The 14759-nt window shown below is 34.8% G+C and overlaps 1 protein-coding gene across 2 annotated transcripts in view; it reads right to left on the bottom strand.

Moving 5' to 3' along the window:
• The window catches only part of LOC308177031 (uncharacterized protein), a 263641-nt gene that overhangs the window by 196353 nt on the left and 52529 nt on the right, over nucleotides 1-14759 (bottom strand). For both annotated transcript variants that reach the window (XM_080553628.1, XM_080553627.1), the window contains exon 2: nucleotides 10541-10589. In XM_080553628.1, the coding sequence (XP_080409754.1) occupies nucleotides 10541-10589 (49 nt within the window). The remainder of the gene's footprint in view (nucleotides 1-10540; nucleotides 10590-14759) is intronic.

The raw sequence follows: 14759 nt of genomic DNA, 5'->3' as shown, positions 1-14759 counted from the left end.
ATGATTTCACAAGACATTTCCATGCCTTAATTTACGCCTTAGAATCTAAATGTTGGGCTTAAGCACACTTTATGTGTGCGTCAGCAACTTCAAGTGCAGATTCATCCGATGGGGGAGTTAAAAGCCGCTAAATTTCAGGAGACAGAAAATTATGTTTTATCACAGATCAGTTCCCATCTCCTGTTTTAAAGTCTGGCAATGTGACTGGTTTATTTATTTATTTATTCTGTAGCTATGGTGACAGTTCATCTCTGTCAACCACCAGCTAAAGAGTTAGGCACACCTATCTAAACAATGGCAGACACACAATATTCTGTAGATAACACAATTAAGAAACCTTATTAGTTTTAGCAATATTAATATATATCCTCACAGTAAGTCCAAGTAATGCTTATCTGCATACAGTATTTAGTTGTTTTTTTTTTTTTTTTTTTTTTTTACACTGCATGTGAGTAAGAAAATGAAATCTGTATTGAGCATCTGGACCAAGAGGATATCCAAAACTTGGGAGGAGGGAGACTGCTGCAGCGAAGACAGGACAAAACAGATGAAATGGTAAATGATTTTTTTCTCCACTAATATTCTATTTTATTAGGTACATAATAGTGGAATGCGTGTAACTTTTACAAAGAAGTGGGAAGGAGTTATAAAATAAGTGTCTATTCTAGTTATAATCTTAATCTTTTCATACTAGATATTAAATGTCTCCATTCATACAGCAGCTTCAGAATAAGCCTAAACTGAAAGTTTCATGCTTCCCCCATGACAGACTGACAGCCCCACTAAGGGCAGAGCCGCACTTTGGCTTGAAGGTCACATCCTCATTGTGCAGACTCAAATCTTTCCTCTTCCTGACACCTTGCATCACTACAGTTACATATTCATTCATTTTATTTCATTACTTCAGGTTAGAAGAGCACGCATACAAAACCATTTAACAACAACAGCTTCAACAGTGCTTCAGCAGATCCTCCCCTCTACATCATTTTATCTTTAGTATTTGTGATAAATGTAATCCAAAGGACTTTTGTTAGTTGATTTATTTATGTGTGTGTGTGTGTGTGTGTGTGTGTGTGTGTGTGTGTGTATTTCAGCACTCTTTGGAGTTTTTGCACTACTCTCATTATCTTAAGTTTCATATTTTTTTCTTTATATTCTTTATCATGCTTATTCTTGCAAATACTTTGAAATCATCTGAATATTGTTTGTGCTATTCTTTATACTCACCCACTAATCATTTTCATTTATTTTATTAATTCAATTTAATTAACTGAGTTACAATATCATTGCTGCTAACAATTTCTTAAATGTTTCAAATTTCTCTATTAAACGGTTCACTATATGTTATGAAGATACTTAAAGTCCTTAGGGCATTTTAATATTCCCTCAACATAAGCTGCTTCACAATCAAACTTTTGTTTCTTTACTTATTCTTAAAGTGTACGTTCAGATAATACTGCAATCATTAGTTCCTACATGCTTTTTTTTTTTTTTTTTAATTAGACTTGTCTCCTTCACAGGATTAGCTCCCAAATAGCCTTTGACTACATGGATTGTTTCATAAATTGTCTCACAGAGCCATGCAGTATTATCATATATATATATATTTAATAATACAGCTATCACAATCAAAATCTCAAGAATTAAAATCTGTGATCAAAGTTCTGGCTCTCTTGCAGACTTTTTTCTTTTATATCAGCAATATGTTTTATGATCTGCTTTTCTTAACTGCCCTCAAGGCTTATAATAACTGGATTACTTTATTGTTCTTATCTATTAAAGCTTTCTGATGTACCAGCCAAAATTCTTAAATATTCCTCTGTTGGCAGCCCAATACCATCTTACTTCAATAGAACCACAACATTTCTTTGCCTTTTCTTGTTCATCCTACAGTCAATCTTCTGCTTCTCAGTGTTAACATTTTTTTTTTTTTTTTTGTGATTTTCCTTCCTGAGGAAGCCCTGATTTCTGTTCAGTAGACTGCATTGGGTACGTATCTTGGCATTTATTCTAGGGAAAGACTTTGTTTTTCGTTCGTTTTCTCTTTCATCTTTAAATTCATAATTCAAAATAAGGACACGGACCTATTGGAGCAAGTCCAGAGGAGGCCATGAGGATGCTCAGAGGCTGGAGCACCTCTCCTACAAAGACAAGCTGAGGGAGTTGGGGTTGTTCAGCCTGGCTCTGTGGAGACCTTATAGTGGCCTTCCAGTACCTAAAGGGGGCCTACAAGAATGCTGGGGAGGCACCCTTTGTCAGGGAGTGGAGTGATAGGACAAGGGGGAATGGCTTTAAACTGAAAGAGGGGAGATTTAGATTAGATATTAGGAATAAATTCTTTACACTATGAGGGTGGTGAGGCACTGGAACAGGCTGCCTACAGAAATGGTGCATGCCCCATCCCTGGCCAGGTTGGATGGGGCTTTGAGCAACCTGGTCTAGTGGGAAGTGTCCTTGCTCATGGGTAGGGACGTTAGAATTGCATGATCCTTAAGGTCCCTTCCAATCCAAACCCTTCTATGATTCTATGAATTTCCGATTAGTTCTGACAAGTTAAGCATTATTGGGGTCTACAGCTGGACTGTCTCTTCATTCTCTCCACCTCCCCATTTTACTTCATTTCTAGTCTAGGAGTGTGTGCTGCATAATTTACATCAATAGTTAACCTGCTTTCTCCTTCCAGGGCTCCTAAGTGGCTTTGAACAGTGGTTCTACCAATGTCACTGTTCCACATGCATGCAAAATCACTCAAAAACCTGACTGTAAACCTGTATTAGCAGCAGTTCCTATCACAGCAGGATCATCTTCATGCTGTGTTACCAGAGAAAGAACTAAAGATAAAGACAGATATGAAGATAACATTGCTGAGAAAGTGATAAAGCACTGCCAGGCAACTCTATTAACAACTGCATATATCTGAGTCAGAGGGAAGGAAATAAAAGGGCCACAACTGTTACAGGATATATCCACCCAAGGAACTGTGGTCCATTTATTTCCCTATATAGTGAATAAAGGAATTACTATGCCACGAATTGATGGAAACACAATACAAACAGCAGCATTTCCTACCAATATTTTAGTTGCCAACACACAAAACAAAGTATCTTAAAACCATGACTAAGCTACAGCTCCAGATGTTATAAATTTACATTTCTTGCCTTTTTCATAAAATATGTTCATGACAGTCTTTTGTGAGGTACGGAAAATCCGTTGCTGCTTCTGATACCATTCCTCTAGTCAGCAAACTGTTACATTTGAAAAATTATAATGCAGTATATGTAAGGTGCCAGCCAGTCAGTCGTGCACTGTCCCCTCTGAACCTTGAGATATATTTTCATCAACAACTTAAATGAAATTGGTCATTTGCTAGTATGTTAAAGTATCATTCTGAGTACCCTGTGTCACTACATACAGCTGCAATATGCTTCAACTGTAGGGAAACAAAAACTGTAACCAAAATACACTATTTTTTTTAAGCAATGTCAGAGGGATGATGAGATTAAAAAAAAAAAAAAAACTATTCTGGAAAATACTAAAAAGGACTAAAAGCTTGAAGATGAATATCTAGAGTGCACAAGATCACCTATGTGACAGTGGAAGAAGCCAAGTAAGGACAGATGACAGAGCATTTCTGTTGATTCACAGTATGAAGATTTTTTTTTTTTCTTGGTCTTATTTGCTATGTAATTAATCGGGCTTTTACAGTATAGTATTTCAAAGACCTACCACCTGTGTAATTTCCTGAACTTGCTGGACTTTCTTTTGTATGGCACCTTCTGTGCTGCCCAGTGTTATTCCTGCTTTGTTCATAGGCTTTGACAATATATTTTCTCTCCCAGAGCAGACAACCCTCCGCTGTAGCTTTCCTCCGCTGTAGCTTTCCACACTGTGAAGCTGACTCTACACAAATCAGCTTGTGCCATAAAGTTGCCCTTATAGTGTTTCATTTGCATACTGACCTCTCAGCTGTACACCACAATATTATAAGAAAAAAAAAAAGTGTGCGTTTGTTTGTTTGTTAGGGGACAGACTTCCAGCATCTTTGCAGTACACACATTCCATAACCAAACAAAACCAGATTACCACTACAATACTATTTAACCACACCCTCAGAATTCAGCTTTTGAAATATTTTTCTGAAGACATGCAAGTATATAAGGCTACTAGATACGTAAATAGCTGATATCTTGATGCAATAACTATATATTTGTCAAAATTTTGCAACGGCATAGAGAAGTAGTAACAACAGATGGCTTTGTAGAAATTTACTTCTGTTTGAAGTCCATTGATTCTCATTCTAGACATTTATTTTGCTAGGTAGCAGTTTTTGAGTGGTTTTATTACTGATCATCATGTTCTGATACGGAAGGCTGCTGAGAAAACAGTTAAACTAACTAGAACTAATGAGCAATTAAACTTGCTAGGACAGGTATAGTAGCAGTCAAATAGGAGCAAGCACAGGACACGAAGTAAAATGTGTCCAGTTTTCCAGTTTCTCAGACTTATTATTTTTTTAAATAATACTCAGGAAGACCAATTCAGAATCATTTTCTGGACAATATCACATTCATTAGAGAAAAAGATTTAAATACAATGTCTTAAATACATATATACATATTAATACATATCATTACACATATACATTAATACATATGTATTAATACAGAAGAGAAGAAAATCAATAATAAAAACTGTTCAATGGAGCCCCATTTTAAAATTATATACTTATTTTCCTCAATGTAAAGGTAGAGATCTCTTTTAGAGGAAAAGAGTAATGCCCTATGTTAACTTAACCTTTTAAAACCAATTGCATGCATTGGTGACTGTTTCCGTGTATTTTGTGTCTTCTGTATGAAATTGTTCTCAAATTGAAGCTCATTTACCTTTTCTTCTACTATGTTCCCAGTTCTTCACCATTTTGTGCATTTGTCAAATGCTCTTTGGATCTTACCATTTCTTTCCTTTCCAGTGAAGGTGTGATTAATTCCTGAAGGACTCAGTTAAGTTTTCCAGCAAAAATCATGCTGTAGGAGTGAGACAAGAAGGGCTGGTGTGGTGCCCAAGTGTTGATGATTAGCAATGTTACAGTTAAATCTCCGAAACTACAAACCATCCCAATCCCTGCTGAGAAGAAAGTATTTTAAAAGTTCAGTATTCATTTATTACAATGTATGCAGGTATTGTTTGATGAGCAGACACAGACAAGGCCTTGTTACAGTGCCTGTGGGCTGTTTGGAGAGCATACTACAGCCACACATTTACCTTGTGACCTCAATGAGTAAGATAACCTTAGCATAACCAAATTTGTACTGGAACACAACTAACATTAGCAGAGCTATAATTTGGCTTGACTTTTTCACTTCCTGACATCCTTAAACATACTGGGCGTTATAACATGCAAGCATTAAAAAGCAAAAACATCCTCTAGTGTACATGACTGGTTAACAGCTTTACATATTACATCTTTAAGTAACAATACATTTAACAATACATGCCCAACAATAGCATTTTCAATAGCATCTCTTGTAGTTTGCCCCTCTGGTTATACTACCAAGAACCTTTTATTCACAGATCAGGTCATTTTAAAACATATGCATCAGAAAGACAAGAAAGTACCTTCCATCAGCCATAGAGCGCAACCATTAGTAACTTACTTTTTCTTAATGCATAGTAATAAAACTTACAGGAATTAATTATAATATATAGATAACTAAATATGATTGTAAAAATTAAAACAATATTAAACAGATATACATTCTGACACTTTATAGCAACTAATTACTGTAAGAGGTAGTATCCATCTTCTGAGAAAAATCCAATTAGTAACAGAGTGGTCAGAAACAATCCTAAGAAACTGCTTTCTTCCTGTAGGTTTTAAGAAAAAGTGTTGTCAAATGTTTAATGTGGATAGCTCTGGCGTACTTAAAGGTTTGTTCGATTTTTAGTAGAAAATCTCTTTTCTTATTTAGATGAGATAGCTATGAGACAGCAGATGAGTTGAAAAGGATCCTTATGCAAGGCTTTTGTCTCTTGAGAAGGTCTCTCATAAAAGAAATGGAGACCTTCATTTTTTCCAACTTCTCATTGAAGCCTCTTACTGAAGCAGATACCACAATTTCATCAGATTTTTGTTCAAACTGTATAAAACCTCTGGCTTGCTACCCTGTACTAACACCACAGTGCCTTTAAAATGCAGTATGTTAAATGGTTTCTATAGTGACTACCACAGAGTAATTACTGCCTTTCCTAGGAAGCAAGTTTTGGAATGCTAAACAAACTAATATTTTCAAAATATTTGCTTATGATTGGGGGGGCAGAACTTCATGGTCAGTGCATCCATGAAAAAAAGATGACCATAGTTCCAATTTCTTATACCATGCCAAACAAAAAACAGCATTTCCAATAAAACACAATTCAAGAACCATTTCAAGCTGATGCATCCATCGATAAATAAAAAAGGGCACAGTATTTTCATTATGGAAATTTCAAAAATACTAAAAGAAATCTGATATGTTCAACTAAATCACTTGCTAAGGGTAATTCTCCCAAGTCTGCAAGTTGGGTGGGAGGGATGGCAAGAGCTTAAGAAGCATAGAATATGAAATGGAAAGAAAAAAAATATGTTGCTTTTTGACAGCTGAGGAAAAGCCTGAATACACAAGCCAAGGAACAATGTTTTTAAAAGTCACATCTCTGGAAGTCTAATGAAAGGTAATAAAATCTTGAAGACCAAGGCAGACGTATTTGAGAACTAGATTCAAGATGAAATCCTCAGGCTACACGGGCTCCCATATGATCAGGGTAAGAACAAACTAGTTAATTTTCTTGAAAATTGGATTGCAAAAGCTTAACAGCTTGCATTTGAAGATGACCCACTTTGCATTGAAAAGGCACACAGAATCGCCTTTAAGAAAATAAAAAAAAAAAGAAAAAAATAAAAAGAAAAAAGAAACCCTGAGTAGGAGGCAGAATTATGCTTGGCCTCTCAGGTCAGAGGTACAAGGGAAGGATCCTCCTCAAGGCAGCATATAACGATAACAGACTTTTCTAATGTACGCCATGCTTTTTTTTTTTTTTCACGTCTCAAGTGCCATAATTGCAGCAAGGCCTCAGATTAGCCCTGCCAAAGCACAGAAGTGAGGTGGCCACATCCCCTTATTTTTCAAGAGGAAGTAAGGTTTCACATTTCTTTCCCAGAAGACTGGGAAAAGCAGGATGAGCATACCTGTGCTGCACTCCCTGTTTTTGCAAACACCTTTCACACGTTCAGAGCTCTACAGCTTTGAAAAATCACTATAGCCAAACAGAAAAGAATAACCTAATAAGTATTAATGACCCTTGATAATTGAATTTTACATCTTTTTTTTTTTTTTTTGAAGAACTTTCCAAGCACAGAACCCCAGGAGTCATTGACAAACAAATTTCCAGTCATCTCCAGGTTTTGGTCTGTATATTACTGTACAACAAGCAATAAACATTTCATTTCAAACTGGTAATTACCACAAACAAACCTATTTCTACAAATTTTGTACTTGTTCAGCACTTCTGAAGACAAGATCTAAGATATCAAATCACGCATGTGAAAACTGAGATTAGAGAATCCCTTTGACCTTTACATTTGTATTTCTTTCATGTAAATAAATTCACATCTTTCATAATGGGAATGATAAAACTTATGCAAATATTCACTCAGTACCTCGATAAGATAATTTATTTCCAAGTATCAAGTAGTACAGTGACCAAACATTACCAAAAAAAGCTTTAGGAAATGCAATTGACCATAAAAGGTATAAAATTCCTCTTTGCAGAGTAGCATTTGCAGTAACTTCTACATCTATAAATCAAATTCTGTGTTGGCTAGCTGTTTTTTAAATGGATTCATCTTTTTTAATGTTCAGTTTTTCTACCATCAGTAGCTACACTTCAGTAGAAGAAGGTCTTAGCTGTTCAACAGTTTTTGTTTTCTTTTTTTTCATTTTTTTCCTCTAAAACTCCATTACTGTCACCTCAAATCATAAAAATCACACAATCTTTAGAGAGAAAACAAAACAAAAAAACAGAACCTACAAACTTTCAACTGCTTTGTCAAAAAAGTTCTTTTAGGTTAAACAGCTAGTGGAACCATCTTCAGTAGAATGATAAATTAAAATGACTCAAAAAAGAAATAGTATTCCCTGACTTTTTACTGTTATTAGGAAAAAGAAAAGATAGAACTGTAACTTTTTAAAGACAACTGTAGTAATTTCACAATTCAAGGGTCTTCTCATATTTGTTTTCTTACTTTTTTCCACTTATGTAAATTGACATGGGATAATAAAAGATCCACTACATCTCATAGTTGAACAACTACCTCAAAATCTTAATTACAAGTATTCCAAATATAGTTAGTTTTCAAGCTTCCCAGGAACATTTTATTTTTGTCGTTCTCCATATTGATCTGCATTAGCTGCCATTCTTATTTGTAGATCATTTTTCTCCCTTGTACCAAGTTGTTCCATTCTTTCCTCCAATTTAAAACACTATTTATCCCTTTTATTCAGTTTTAAGATACATAATTGACCTACAGCTGAAAAAATGAATGCCCAGATTTCTCTGAAAGTCCTGTGTAAATAAAAATTGTAGTTTGCTACATTCAGATCTTAATTAATCTTAAATGAAGCATGTTGTTTCTCACTGAGGTTCTGTGAATGTAATGAAGGAAAAAAGAAGTTACTCTGCATACATAATTAGAGAGCTATTTAAATTAAATTTGAAAAAAAAATGCAAAGGTTTTTTATTTTTTCTTTTAAGCAAGTTTAAAGATTTTTGAAATAGTTAGCTGGAGAACATTGGCCTATATTCAAAAATACCAAATGGGGTGCACTAAGGAACATAACCTTTGTGATAATTATTTGATCTTTTTTAGATTGCCAAGTACATTTTAAACTAGTATATTGTGAATGTACATAATGAAAAAAAATCTAGCAGATAATTTTTCAGGTGATTTTTTTTGCAGCAAAACAAAATGCTCAGCTGAAAACAGATCACAGAAAACAGAACATATTATTTCCATTTTTTAAAATATTATTCTCATGGTTAGAAACTATTTTTTTTTCTTTTTCTTTCTTTTTTAGCAGTAGCTGAAGAAACCTGGTGATGTTATGCTTCTTCCTCTTAAAATGATACCACATCAGGAACCTTCTGTAATATTACTTAATTGCATAATTAGCAGCATCAGCATCCTAGGCTTCTATCTAATTATATTCTTCTACTCCCAGATTGCCATTCCCACTCACACAACCTGCCAGAACCCTGCCACCATCTACAGTGTATTAGAGGTAGAGAATTCAATGTCTTAGAACTGAGTAAAACATTCATTCACACCTCAAGTTCTGCTCACATATAAGTACGCTCTGCTGTACCAACACCTTCACAATTCTTTCTGAACCCCACTGGCAAAGTTATTCCTTTTTATTTTCTTTTTATTTTTTTTTCTTTTTATAAAATTTATTTCCGGTTCTAATCATTTAGAGCTACAGTTCCTTAAGTTCTATTTAAGCCACCTCACTGTCTTCTGGCTAGCTTTTGTCCTTTCACAGAAGTGGTAAAGCAGTTCTGAACTGTATAGCTTCAGGAAGTCCTGTCTGTTGACATAATGAGCCTACAATCACATGGATCCACTGAATTTGGCCTGAGAGAAGGGGAACAACAGACTTAGCAGGCAGACAGCTGTCTGATTTGTGCTGTTAGCCTAATGATCCCCTGGACTAGGGAATGGGCTGCCTGGGGAGTAGCATGTATAGGCAGTTTTATAACAAAGCAGGCATCTGTTCTTGTTCCTTTGATATGTTATCAACCACGACACAGAGCACCACTAGAGAGAAAAGTAGAAGCACTCACTTTTCCCAGTATGTCATTTCCTTCTACCCACCTCCAAATCTCAATATCAGCACTCATCCTCTCTCATCACTGTTTTCTGCTAGCTAACACTGAAACAACTCAGATATTCCTGAAGTGATACAATATGTGCATAAAAGCACAAAAGAAAAAGCCCTGTAGTTTTAAGCACTCATCAGCAACAGAGAGAAGCAACACTGCTGGTACTACATTCAACACACATCCTGTTTTCACTTTGTTTCTTTTCATGACTGCTGTGAATGTTTCAAGCCACGGTATTTGGGCACAAAAACTATGGAGTAATGAAAACCTGTGATCACTAATTACCTAAAAAATAATTTTCGAAAAATATAAAGAGCTTCTTTAAAAATTTCTGCTTAACTCTAAAAGACAACTAGTGTGACGAAGGAAAAGCAGCCACCTATAGTCATCCACTGTTCTACACTGCAAAGGACAAAGTGAGACAAATTGTGAAAACTGGAACTAACACACCGATACAAATATTTTCATAGAATTTAAAACATTTTTTTCTAATGAAAATAAAAACTCAATAATAAAATTTCACAAGAGTACAGTACCAGTGGAACACTAGGTAAAACGTGAATCTAAAAGAGCAAAGTAAGATCATTAACATCAACTCAGTGTTATGTCCTTTGAGTCTTACCTTGTCTTGTTAGATCTTGATTGTGAAGCTACACCAGTGTTCTTTATAGCTGGATTGGGAGAGAGAGAGAAGAGCAATACTTAGCATGCACAAACTATTACAACTGATAAATAAGAACCGTCAGCAACAGTTTCATTTCAATTTTGCAGTTAAACATTTCAATTCTTTACCATCAGTACAACTAAATATTAACCCTAAGGGGAAAATTATTTTTCTACCTATATAGCATAGGCAAAAAAAGGTGTTAAGCTCATGCTGGTCTCTTAAAGCTTCTGGTGTTATACAATTTGGGGATTTTATGTATTTTCAGAATTTCTACGTTGACAAGATTTTTCACAAACGGAAAAGGATGACCTCTTGCGCCTATATACAAAAAAGTAGCCAAGGTTTTACTACATATAAGACAACAGCATGTATAATGACAATGCAAAAAAGTCAAGACAAAAAAAAACAGTATATAACAGTACTTCATGTCTTGCACAATCATTCGTGTCTACACAAAAACTTTTATAATGACAAAAAGTATCAACCTTAAACAAATAACATTAGGCCCAGCTTGGATCCACTTCCCAAACTGAAGAAGTCACACTGTATTACAGATAAATCAAGTTAGGTTATTAAGACCCAATTTTAAGTATAATAATAATCTTGCTAGTAAACATGCTTAAGCCTATTGGCACCATCAAAATATAACAATTTCCAGATCATCTAGAAATTTTCTCTTTTGACCATAAATTGTTCCGCTATTGCATCAACAATAACACAAATACTTCTTCAATTTCTATTTACACTAAATTAAAATCCATCTGAAAACATACATCTATAAATTCAGAGGGTAATTCAAACAATTACAGAAAAAAATATGAGTAGCATATGAAGTGAAATCCACAGCTTTATAATTACAGATACAGTCCACTTTATTTTGGCCAATCAGCTCTTAATAGTTTAGCCTAGTAAGACTAAAGTCAATTAGTACTTCTTTAATAGACTAATCATTTTGCATTTAATTGTCATATCAATAATACTGGCATATCCCTACAGCAAAGGCAATAGTTATTATATCAGCTAATTAAGATTTGAGTTAAAAGGTAAGTTAAAAGGTAACTCGCTGAACGATCTGTTCAGAAAATGCAAATTCTTAGAACTAAAACCAACACCTGATGGGGGGGGGGGGGGGGAAGGAAGGGATTCTTCTCAGATTCAACCAGAAAAACATTGTGTGGCTCTCTCATACTATTAGAAGTGACTTTTTGATTGGTATAATGAGAAGAACAGCAAAGCAGATGGGTCTCTGAAGTTGCACAAGATCACAAGATTCCCACTGGACAGTATAAAATGCTGACAGATAACAAAAGAATTCCATACTTGTTATTCATTGCAAATTAAAATTTAAACATCATCCGAATAAGCCAAGCATTTGAAGCAATTTTCTTAGCTTGGTATTATAAAATACAATTACTGGTAGGAAAATAAGTTGTAACAGGAATTGATTGTTTGAGACTACAGGTCTATTAATGACCCCAGGAAAAAAATATCCCTATTTACAGTAATGAGACTAGGAACACTATCAAGTTGCTATGCATTCTTGTGCTCTTCATGAATTTGAAAAGGCTTTTGTAGGAGCATTGCTCTTAAGACAGTCTAGAAAGTCATATGTAACAATACTATATGCATTACATGCAGAACAGAGTAGTCAAAGCAGAGACAAAGATCAAATATTATACACTGTACATTGTATCACGTCAGACTTTTTTAGAATCATGCCATTGAACAAGTTGTTTTATGCAAAGAAAAGCCATAAGAGGCTAGGGAGTTTGATATCTGAGTGTTAGCAAAAAATTACTGCCTTTTTTTTTTTCCTAGAAAATAAATTAAAAAAAAAAAAAGGAGAGAAATAAGATCTAGGATATCTAAAACTCTAGGTTTTATGGTTGAATTAAAATTCATGGCAAGATTGAAAAATGAGGAGACAAAATGAAGAGAAACCTTATTTCTAAGGGGAGGCAAAATGAACTACTCCAGTAACATTTAAATGAATCTACAAAAAGAAGAAGTGGAAGAGGAGAAGGAGCAACAAACACAGTAATTAAGAACAAGGCAATGAGATAATTTTGGAGATGGATGATCAATGATGCTTTTGGGAATACAATAGTTTGTGGAGGTTAAAGGAAATTTTGAAGTGCCTGAGCTGAACGAAACTGTATTTCAGGCTCAAGAACATCCCAGATAACAGGAGAAGAGCATACATTCTTCTGTGACTGCAACTGCTAGCTAAAAAAATATGCAATATCTTCACAGATTCATTTATAAATAAAGTATATAAAAAATTTTACTGTGAGCTCATATACATCTGTGTACACAGATTTGTTCATTCTGTATTCATGCCACATGCACCTCAACCTGCAATTCTAACATGATCATGATCAGTTTTTAAACATACGGTTCTATAATGATCTAGGAGTTAAAATGAGAAATTGATCTTGATGAATAACATAAAACAGTCTCTAAATACGTTCTGTACATAGCAGGGAAAAAAAACAAAAACAAAAAAAAAAAAAAAACAAAACAAAAAACACAACAATAATACCATTAGCACACACCTGCAAATAGGTATGCTGTACATGAAATATTTTAATATACGGTTTAACACAGATTTTCAACATTAAATACAGTTCTGGCCTGATAAAACCAGCCAGAAAAAAAAGCAAAGCAAAAATACTGAGAAATTGAGATGGAGGGTGAGACATAAGCACAAAAATTTCATAAATGTCAGATCGTTAATGCTCCTCAACACCTCTAAGTGTTATCTCATCTCTAAAGGTGAAGAAAGAGATGTACAAACTAACAAGTTCAAACTTTTGCAAAGAGTATTGCTATGAATAAAATCCCCATATTCCTGGTCCTTGAGCGTCAGAAATATCAAACTTCTAACAATTTTTAATAGAATTTTTCTAAAGAACAGAATGGCATTACAGTCTTTACATTTACGTATACATACGTGTATTCACACACATGCACACACATACTAAAGTTTGCCTAAGTCCTGACTGGGTCATTCATCATAGCAATAAATGGAGAGAGAAACAACATTTCTGCTCACCAGGAAATAATCAGTGTTTTTCCTTGAATGTTTCTCATGCAAAATCCACCAGTGTTCTTCCTGCAACATCATACTGAATTTGTGGCTAGAAGAACTAAAAAGCCAGCCTAAAAAATTATATTATTGCAGCCTTGGAACAGATTGCTTACAGAGGGTGTGAAGTTACTGTCATTAGAGATGTTTTAGGATAAGTTCAGCCAGCATCTATCTGTGATTTGATTCCATCTTGCATCTATACAGACTATACAATCTCCTGCAGTCCCTTCCAAGGCAATCTTTCTGCAGTTCCACTTTTCTTCTTCATACTATGAATGCATAAGAGAAATCAGAGAAAGCGTAATGGGATTTTTATTACTAGCAAATACTAGCTACGAAAATAGAATGTAGGAGGTCTATCACCTCTGTGATTTGACTACTAAACCACAATACCTCAAAGCATGTATCTTATTCCCTCACAACCTGCTAATATAATTCAAAAAAAACCACACAACAACAACAAAAAAAGCACTGCAAGAGCCAGAGATTTATTCTACTTCGAACACATGCAGTTTGTTGTATGAACCAACTAATGCACAATATATATTAGAATTAAACCCTGTCCACCTCTCTTGAAACTACTTTAGGAAATTCATATCAAATCTGTCTGGTGCAGTTAGTTTTTATGACAGAACTATTACAGAGAAATAAACAGTGTCACTGGTGAAAGGAATGTCAAGCTGCTTTGAATTGGCTAAACAGCATCTGATGTCCTCAAGGATTATAGTGCATTATGACCCTGCCCTGCCAATCTGTTTAGCTTCTGACGCTTCACCATATGGGGTCAGAGCTGTGATTTCTCATATAATGCTAAATGACCTAGAAAAGCCTGTAGCATTTACATTGCCAACACTTACTAACATTGCAAAGACTTAGGCGCAGATAAAAAAAGCTTCACATACCTATTGTGATACAGTACCATTATATTACTAAATTTGACTCTCTTTATTCCTTGGTGGTTAGAATAACAAAATAAACGTCCACCTGTGTGGGTTTCACATATACATGGAACTTCTTTTAACTGCTGCAGTGTTTCTGATATCACCTTGAGACTTGTACTATATCTTTTTTCACTGATCATCG

This window comes from Anser brachyrhynchus, assembly GCF_964034855.1.
Source record: "Anser brachyrhynchus genome assembly, chromosome: 13".
In the NCBI taxonomy this organism is placed as follows: Eukaryota; Metazoa; Chordata; class Aves; order Anseriformes; family Anatidae; genus Anser; species Anser brachyrhynchus.
The sequence above is the reverse complement of the archived record's forward strand: the minus strand, read 5'-3'. Positions and strand labels throughout refer to the sequence as shown.